This window comes from Tinamus guttatus, unplaced genomic scaffold (genome assembly GCF_059628265.1).
Source record: "Tinamus guttatus ecotype Peru unplaced genomic scaffold, ASM5962826v1 Tinamus_guttatus_pri_ptg000423l, whole genome shotgun sequence".
NCBI lineage: Eukaryota > Metazoa > Chordata > Aves > Tinamiformes > Tinamidae > Tinamus > Tinamus guttatus.
Genome location: NW_028288957.1, coordinates 4,578,993 through 4,588,338, shown reverse-complemented (window position 1 = coordinate 4,588,338; position 9,346 = coordinate 4,578,993). Strand labels below are relative to the sequence as shown.

The window sequence follows — 9,346 nt, the reverse complement described above, 5'->3', positions numbered from 1 at the left end:
GCTCAATACTGGATTTGCACAACTCTGCTCAAGTCTGGGCTCTCTGGTAAGAAACAGAGAGACCGAAGACTTAATAAAAATTCAACTGCTTCTCCTGATGGACTATGAAATTTAACTCAATTGAAGAATAATATCGTTCTTAAAAATAAAGAACAGATTATTTTGAAATGAAGTGTTTTAATTCAAAATAGTGAATTGAGTCTCCAAAAGCAGCCTGTGTTTATCACCAGGCTTCTATACTGACGAGCTGGCTATACCAATGGTTGTTTGCAAGCTTTGCAGGCTGTTTGCACAGTATTTTAATTTTTACCCAATCTGAACATTTTCAATCAAGCAGAGGTCCACAAAATGTAAGCTCAACTGTTCTGTTGCATGTTAACCTCTGTTTCAACTGTAACTTTTGCGGGGTCTAGAGTCAATCTTAAGTACATCGATCAGTTTATACCTTTGTACCAAGAGCCCTAGAAACGGTCATCTCGCTCCAGTCAAACGTGGTGACACTGATCACCTACTGCACTATAACTGGGCAGTGACTGATACCACTGGGCAGCGCGTTACAGAACCCAATGCCTTGAATCCAAAATACAACAGCTGTAGCAAGATCCATAAATGAACAAGAGAGTCACAGGAGTTTTGGCAAAGAGAAACTGGATTCCAATATAGTTGTAGCGAAGATTTCCAAGCCACAGTCTGTGATCACAGAGAAGTTAACTTGTTACAGACTTTGATTTTCATTTCTGGTTTGAGAAAACACAGGACTAAAGAGGCAAAGAGACTACCTGAGGTGAAGGAAGGACCTGTTTTGACTATGCTTCCTCAGAAACCAAAGATGCACTTACCAAGTAACAAAGCACTAAAAATTCACCTGTATGATCCTGCTATTTTTCCCTGCTGTAGTTGCCTTGGAGATGGGCTGCAGTTTTAAATAAGAGAGAACATTACTGTCCTAACACAGAACCAAGGTGGTCTGTGAAATCAGCTTCCCTCCAAGGTAAGATTCCCTACCACGGAGAACACCGGCCACCAGAGCTCCATGACAGAGCGGGGCACTGGGTTCCCACCTTACAAACGCCACCTCCCCAGCTATTTTCCAAGCCAGACCTAAGGATTACTCCAGTGTAGTTTTGACACTGAATATTTTCCCTAACCGTTTTTGTGCAAACCGAGGGTTCATTTGGCAAATGCTAGGAAGCTTCACAAAAGTGACAGACCCCACCTGATGCTTACCTCTTAAAATATATATATATATATATATATATGCAACTGTAAGATGCCAAGAACAGTGCAATAATAAAATAACCATCTGCTAAGCCCAGGCGCTCTGTAATTTTGATGCCACCTTCGTGATTTGGATTTGGTGACTAGAACCTCACCATCACTTTTCTCCTTAAGAAATACGTAGCTTTGAAAAACTCTATATTAATCTCTCTAAAAAAATAAGACACGTATTTGTATTAAAAGCTGGAGATCATTGATTTAAGTAAGTTATGGCTTTTTTTTTTTAGTGTAAGCATATATAAATTTTTCTAAAACAAGTATCAGTAAGTGTCCTGGGTGTTAAGTTCATATTTTCTGTTTCCAGCAATGTTCAGTATTGTATGTGCTTTGCACCTCAGAAGCGAGTCTGCCAAGGCACTTAGAGAATGTAAGCAAGTCTTTCTGGGACTTGATGAGAATGGGCTACCATTGACACGATACAGAACCCATCCACCAGCAGAATCAATCCCCCAACCAAGCACGTTTCCTTTATAAACACTCAGCACCTGCTAAAAATCCACAATGAATAACAACAATTCAAAAAAAAAAAAAAAAGGCTATTTACTGCGTGTCACTAACAGACAAAAGATTTCCCCTAATGAAAGCACAGAAAGTAGAGCTTGGCTGTCAGTAATAACAGCTCAAGTTTTTGTTTCCTCTTGTTTTTTTAAAAAAACAAATGAACAAAAAACAAATACCACACGCTCACTTAAAGGAACAAGTGACTTGCAGAAATCCTCTTCCTTTTATCTGTCCTTAGAGGTGAGTTTTTCAATCAGTTCTTGAAGCGGTGCAAGTTCTCTTCTATCAATGAGGTTGAATTCCTGTAACAAGGATGAAGAGAAAGCCACGTTTCAGTGGTGCAACTCAAGTGAGAAGTCGTATTTGGATAGAAGCCACCTGGCACTGAGCTCTTCAAGGCCAGGCTTAGCCACGAGGGCAGTTCCTGCCTGTCAGCTATTACCTGCACGGCAAAATTCAAACGGCCCCAAGCCTTGCCCCAGCCCAAGGGAGGTGCTCGTGGCTGAGGCAGCGAGAGGAGGAACGCGGCTTTTGAAAAAACAGACTCTTTTCAACATGGTTTCAGATGCTGTCCTTCCTCTCTGTTACAAACTACTGTTATATTTAATTATTTGGGAGTGAGCACATACATTTTGTTGAAACCCACTTTTCAGTTCCAAGAATGCCCCAGCAGTAAACATAGATACAAACAGCAAAGGACACAGCTGGGTATTATGAGCTGTCAGAGAAACTCATCAACTGTTAAGAAACTTGATGGGGATTATGTTTTGTTCCATTACTTCCTCCATGACAAAACCAAAACCCTATTGCTCCTGGTCAAACTTACCTGAACAAAAAATATAAAGTGCTTGAAAGAAGTGTTAAGATGTGCTTCTTCCTGTAGCTGGATCACGGGGTCAAAGTGCTGGTGATAAATGTGAGCATAAACTCTGAAGAGACGCTTTAAAATAGTCTTTGCCACTGACATGAAATTCTTTGGGAAAGGGACACCTAGAAAAAAAAAAAAAACAGCATATTTTTAAACACATGTGCCACATGGCTTCAGCTTCCAGCTACTGAATCCCATTACGCCTTAGTATAATTCCTGGGAGAGCCTTCTCTGATCAAGAAGCTTCTTCCCACGTGGCCTCTAGCAGTGGCATTGGGATCCCAAATGCAGGCACCTCATGCCCTTAGCGATGCCCTTGGCACGTGCCCGGCCTCCGAGTGCCAGTGCCGGCTCCGGCCTTCGCAGCGGGTCCTTGTGTGGGTGTTCCGGGCAGGAAAGGCCTCTCAGTGGCTTCTGTGAAGGTAACTCAAAGTCACCTTAAGCACAAAATATGCTCCCTTACAGCTGCCTCGTGCGCACTGAAGAAACACCCATTTCCTTTCTGCTCATCCCCATCCCTCAGCCTGATGCTTGCTTATCCGCCTGCTAAAATACGACAGCGTGTCCCTCCTGGTTATTTTAGTGAAAATGACCCGGGGCAGCTAAAATCAGGTTCAATCAGTTTGCTCGTGCATGAGTTTAGGAAAACAAACCAAAACAAAACAAGAAAATCTCTTCAGGGAAGAGCAGGCAGCCACTGGGAGCAATGTTCTCTAACAAAGAAAAAGGCACAGGCTAAAAGGGAACACACACCAACCATCTGACCAGCCTGGACCTTTTCAGCTCCCCATCAGGTAGCAGGTTTCACACTTGGCTAAGCTCTTTCACAGCCTTTCCAATTGCTGAGGTCCTGTCTGCAGGTCAGAGGCCAAAGCTGGATGCTGTAAAGCCTGGCAATTTTCCACTAAGGCTTTATAAAAACAGCAAGAAAATTTCCATACTCCCACATACGTTTGCCATGGTTGCACATACATCACATTTCCTTCATTGACTGCTGTCTCACAAGGGTAGCTAATACTAATAATGATTATTGACCTTTGCATGGACCTTTACATCCCTTCCTGAGTCACTGCCTTTCATAAATATATCCCACACATTTCCTTTTCCTAGGAAGAGGAAAATAATAACTATACAGAAGTACAAGCTGCAGTAGAAGATCAAGTCCTGACAGGCTTTTGGGCACAACTTTCATACTGAACTGCAATAGTTTGTGTGCTACCTTGCTATCAGGAATAACATTTCAACCTTAGTTCCAAGCACTACAATGAAGCGCTAACATGACTGTCATACCGTGAGCAGACATGACACTCACTGAGCAGCCAAGACTTACATTTTTGTCACCAAACAAACCAGGCTCCCCTGCATCTCTGTTTGCTCCAAGCGAAAACAAATGCCACTTGATCCTGGCAGGTGGCCTTGTTTCTCTGAACAGGTTTACTGAAGATCTGTCAAATGCTTCAGAAACCATTCACAAAGAGAAGCAACCAAGAAATCTCCTTTCCCTTTCTTTTTTTTCCATAATGGATCATAGGCCTAGAAGTAGTAGTGGTGTACTGGAAAACTGCCAACTGGAAGCTTTAGAACGAAGAGTTCTTCATGCCTCTAGAAGCAGGAGTTCTCTTCTTGGTATCATTTCAGAACTGGGGGTGGGTTGTTGCTTTCCTCACTTATGAAGGAAATGTCCTTCAAAATATACGTCTTTCATTTCATTTAAAAGGACGAAAAATGTGCATCTAGAATCAAAGATACAATTCTGCCTCCCAGAAGGTAGGGGCCAAGAGAAGTGTCTTACAAGAACCAACATCTTTTCTGCATCAACAAAGGGTGAGTTTTGCACAAATTGACTGTTTACAAGGTGTTGATAACCTCTTATCTATTTCAAGTGGCAACAAGCCACTTTTAAAAATTAAAAACAAAACAAAACATTCCACTGAAAAGGTCAGTTACTGAATAGAAACATTATTTCTTACATGCTGAATAATTATGATAGACTTTTATTAAGAGGTAATAGGTATAGGTAAGAGGTAATAAGGTATAGGTATAGGTAAGAGGTAATAGGTATTAAGAGTATTAAAATATGGATCAGAGTTCATATATACATACATATTAAGTACATACATATTAAGAGGTATAGGTATAGGTAAGAGGTAATAGGTATTAAGAGTATTAAAATATGGATCAGAGTTCATACACTAGTACCTAAATTTTACCTAAACAGATCAAAGAGCCTTTCTATATATAAGATAACCTTTCGCAGTTGTCCTACTCTAATCAGAGTGAGGAGAACGTTCAATGCTACAAGACTTGAGTATTTCTGAACAACTGCAATCCCAATACATTGTTCACATTTACTGATTTACTTTACCTATTTTAGATGGAAATAATGTTTCATCGTCCAGCTGATCCTGAACCCAAGTCATCAGGTAATCAATGTACTTTGGTGCAGAGCACTTAATCGGTTTCTTTATATTTGTCCCGTCTGCCCAGTGGTACTCGTACCTAGTTTGGGATGACAACAACAAGACATTTGTTAGCACAAGGGAATCGGATGTTACAGCGGCCTGGAAGGTTCCTCTTCCTGCTCCATTCCCTTTACTCCCACAGCTCTTCCTTGTAACCAAGGTCCTCATGGTGCCGAGTCACCTGCATGTGCCTTGTCCCCACCACAACCTGACCTGAGCTGGCCCCTGCTCTGTAGGCAGTGAAGGCCTCCCAAAAACGTCTTCCCTCACAGGCACAGACTCACTCAACACTTGACAAAACGTGTGTAGCAACCCGCAGCCAAAATACCACAACACCTCAGGGAGGTGCCGTAAGATTAGGCTTCCACCACTCACACAAAGCTCTCTTCCTTAAAAAAGGCAGCTACTACTTACTCCTCCTTAAAGCTTTTTTTTTTTTTTCTCTTTTTCATAATGATAACCTGTTCAATTGAAAAATCCAAAAGGTGCATTAAATTCCCATATACAAATAAAAGCTTAGCTCAAAGGCTCGAATGGGTGGGTGCATGGGATCGATTTCCAGCTTCAGCCGACACAGGCCTGCACTCCACAAGGACGCTTGGTTCCCTGGGGTCAGCCCTAGCAATGAGGTTTCTTTGACTCCCTTTGCAGAGAACTGCAAAGCAACCAACAGTGCCCAACAATCAAAATTGTGAGCTCTGTTCTTATTCTCTTCCGTCCATATAACTAATAGCATTAACATCTTTTATACAGCACACTTGCTCAGGAATGTGAAGAGCCAGCCCGAGGACGCTGCAGAGGAAGGGGTAGCAGTGCGGCCAGGCCAGACGCCGAGAGCCCTGCTGAGCCCTGCAATCCTCACAGCAAAACGCGGCGGCGGCAGCTCAGGGCCGGCGCCGCGGGCCCTTGCAGCAACATACCTACCTAATCGGCAAGCTCTGCCGAAAGGCTCTTGCAGAGGACTCAAAGAGATGTTATCGACAGTTAATATTTGCCCTTTTCGGAGGGGACAGCTTGCGCTGTTTGATTTTTACTTCTGAGTACATAGCAGAATGCCACAAAGTTTGGGCAGTGAATGCTGTAGTTTAAGCTCTCCCTTGCTACCTGCAAGTAATAGTATGAGGACATTTGTAAAGATCTCCTATTTTGAAGATTGTACAGACCATTTGACAGCAGTCATTTGAGCTAATTCTGATCAAATCAGGCTTAAAATTTTGTTCAAAATATTCAGTTGTGTTGCCAGACCAGTAACCAGGAGAACATTTTCACAAAAAGTACATGTGTGCCGCTAACAATGGCATAAAGATACCTTATTTTAACAGTATTAAATTAGGTCTCTCTCAAAATTGTATGTAAAACAGCATTCAGAGATATTACATTAACAAGCAGGAGGAAAAGTGAGGAATCCATAACGATGCTGGTAGACTTCTTCAGTACTAATAAACCTAAGTCATTTGCCATCTATGAACAGAAAACATAACTGTGTTTCTGACACTAGAAAACATCCCCAATGTAAACGATCGTAGGACCAGATCTTGGCAGTTCAACACGTGTGGCCTGAAGAAAAACACCTTAAAATTAAAGCCGTTATTTTGCCCAACAGTAATGAAATTCGGTGCTCAGGAAAGCCTTTTAATTTAAAGCCAGGCTTTCTGGGAGCTGTCCCCTTCTGAGGGGCAAGCTCTTCTTATTCAAGCACCTAAACGCAGGTGACTGAGGACCTGCGAACCTCATGCAGGTCAAAAGGGACCTCACAAACACAGCACGTGCATTTATTCACTCACACAAGTGGCCACATTTGGACTTTATGGTCCCAGTTCAGACATGCAGCTTGGGACAGCGCATCCTGTGCGTTCTCCCTGAAGACTTACAACCAAGGAGAAAAATAAAGAAAATTCTCTCCCCACCCTACTAGTCAAAGAGCGTATTATTTTTATGCAGTATTTTTGCATATTATTTTTATTTTTATCATGCTTATTCCACTGATGGAGGTGCTACAACTGTTAAGAAATAATGAAAAGTGGTAACCAACGAGCTTGGCTAAAAAATGATCTGTCTGTGCTGAGGGAAGGGAACAAAACCACGAGAATGCACGTCTGCAGCAACGCCAAGGTTTTGGCTTTGTTTTTTTTCCTTGGCTGTTAAGACAACGAGCTGTGCAGCAGGAGAGAGCTCTGCTCTTGAACTGCATGCCAATCATTAGCTAACTCAAGGCACTAACGCCTCCTGCAAGGCTAACACAGCAAATCTGCCAACAGAGCCTGGTCCAGTAGAAATCTAAGTGAGGCCATCGCACGTGTGTCGGCAGTAAGGCCAGGATGTTGCTTTTTTTATTATTATATTTTTATTATTTTATTTATTATCTAACAAGTTGTGTTGGGCTCCCCACCTCCCATCGAGGCCAGGAGGCCACATGCTCAGCTCAGCCCTTCTTTCTGAGGTCGCTAATGGAAGCCCCACACATCCGCCTATCCCTAAAGGCAGCCCTTTACAGACAGCCCTCCCTGTATCCAAAACCACCAGAGAACACCCATGCATGAATGACGGGCAGCCTGTTCATTGCCAAAAGGTTAAGTTATTCTTTTAAATAGGTTTTGAGATTGGAACAGCACAGTACCACATAGTGGATACAGGAAATGCCAGGCGTAAGCTCTGGTTACCCTCCCACACGAGCAGGCTGTCTTAATTTTTCCACAGACTGTTACAAGCTTGTCACAAATTGGGACTGTGCCCTAATGGGCATTCAAACCATGGGGTGCACATCAGCAGCTCATAACCCTTTTTTAGTATATGGACCATAAGCATTTTACCAGTGGAAATGTGTATTTCTACACTGTGAATCCAAGTGTGACTGTAGGTTTGCTTTGTGTACCCCAAACCCTGAACTACTCAAATAAAAAGAAAAGCTCAAGTGCGGATTGAAGTTATACTGGAAAGTGAGCAACTTTACAGGACTTGAACTGCACAGGAAGAAAAATCAAACCGGACTTTACAGTAAGAGGGCTTGCTGCTGTCAGTTCTCCCTAGCTACTGATGTTACTGTTGCCTAACTTGTTTCCAGCCAAAATGACCTGGTCGTTGGGTTCAGCTAAATCACCCTCCTTTATTTGCAATAGGATGCAGTAACAGAGAAGCTCGGGCAGCAGAGGAGACAGCAGCCTTCAGCCTAGGAGCAGTAGAGAGCACCTACGAATCAATGTCTCTTCCACTGGTGCAGTGGGAGCAAGAGCAGCACAGGAAAGAGGGATAAGGGACAGAGGAATTCTGCAAATATCTTAATATCTTTTTTTTTTTTTTTTTTTTTTTTTTGGGGGGCAGAAATACCTAAGAAAATTTTGCGGGTCTGCTTTAACCTGAGGAACAGCCAAGGTCACCCAAGCTGAGCACACGGTCTATACTCTGCTGCCAGGCACGGCTGGTCTCGCAGGTCACCTGGTGGAAACCGCACAGTTTGGGTGATGTTCTGCAAACGCAGGGCACAACGTCACCTAACCACGAGCTCCGCAGCACTCGTTTCCTGGACTGCACAGTCTCCTTCCTACCTACTGCAGAATTATTGAGTACTGGATACAGTTTTGTCAACTGGTCCCTTTGGAGAGACCTAAATTGCTTACACTGACGAGCAGACAGCTGAGCTGCTAATTAATCTCAGCCCCCAAGTAGCTGCTTCTCCTCAGACAAGAAACCAAACAAATATTTTCCTGATCTTTCTTACTCCGCACGAGTCTGTTCCGCATTCCGAAGCACGGAGCAGGCCACGGGCTGTGTGACTGCACGAGCTTTTCCCCAAAGATGTTTTTTTATAATAGTGACCATGTACTTGTTTTATGTTTCGCCCCTTGCCTGGTTTGCAGCAGCAGCTCTGCCTGGTTTTAAGGAATGTAGTGCCAGAGCTTCTCCTCTTCATCTGCCTGGCTGCTTTCACCTTGCAGAGCTCGTGCTGCCGCCGTCCTTCCTCAGCCACACGTCTCACCAGCTGCTAAGTCTCACTTCATTACAAGCTTCATTATAAGGGGGAAGAACTGGAGAACAGGATTATTTTTCCTTTCTTTATTGCTTATTTATGATCCTCAGGTAGCTTAAAAGGAAGCAGTGCCCTCTCGCTCCACCAGCTCAGAAATGCAGGTATTTTCCACTCTGGAAAACACAAAGCCGCTGGAGAGCAGGCAGCACCACAAACGTTTGAAGTCTGTACAAAAATATCAACAAGAGTCAAGGAAGTGAAACTGAACTGAGT

The 9,346-nt window shown here is 43.2% G+C and overlaps 1 protein-coding gene across 1 annotated transcript in view; it reads right to left on the bottom strand.

The window, feature by feature from the left end:
• Positions 1–1,585: 1,585 nt before the first annotated feature.
• MOB1B (MOB kinase activator 1B) overlaps positions 1,586–9,346 on the bottom strand; it is a 29,754-nt gene continuing 21,993 nt past the window's right edge. The window contains exons 4-6 of the mRNA XM_088531674.1: positions 5,013–5,146; positions 2,606–2,769; positions 1,586–2,081 (exon numbers count right to left, since the gene is read on the bottom strand). Coding sequence (XP_088387800.1) covers positions 2,004–2,081; positions 2,606–2,769; positions 5,013–5,146 — 376 coding nt within the window. The 3' untranslated portion in view covers positions 1,586–2,003. The remainder of the gene's footprint in view (positions 2,082–2,605; positions 2,770–5,012; positions 5,147–9,346) is intronic.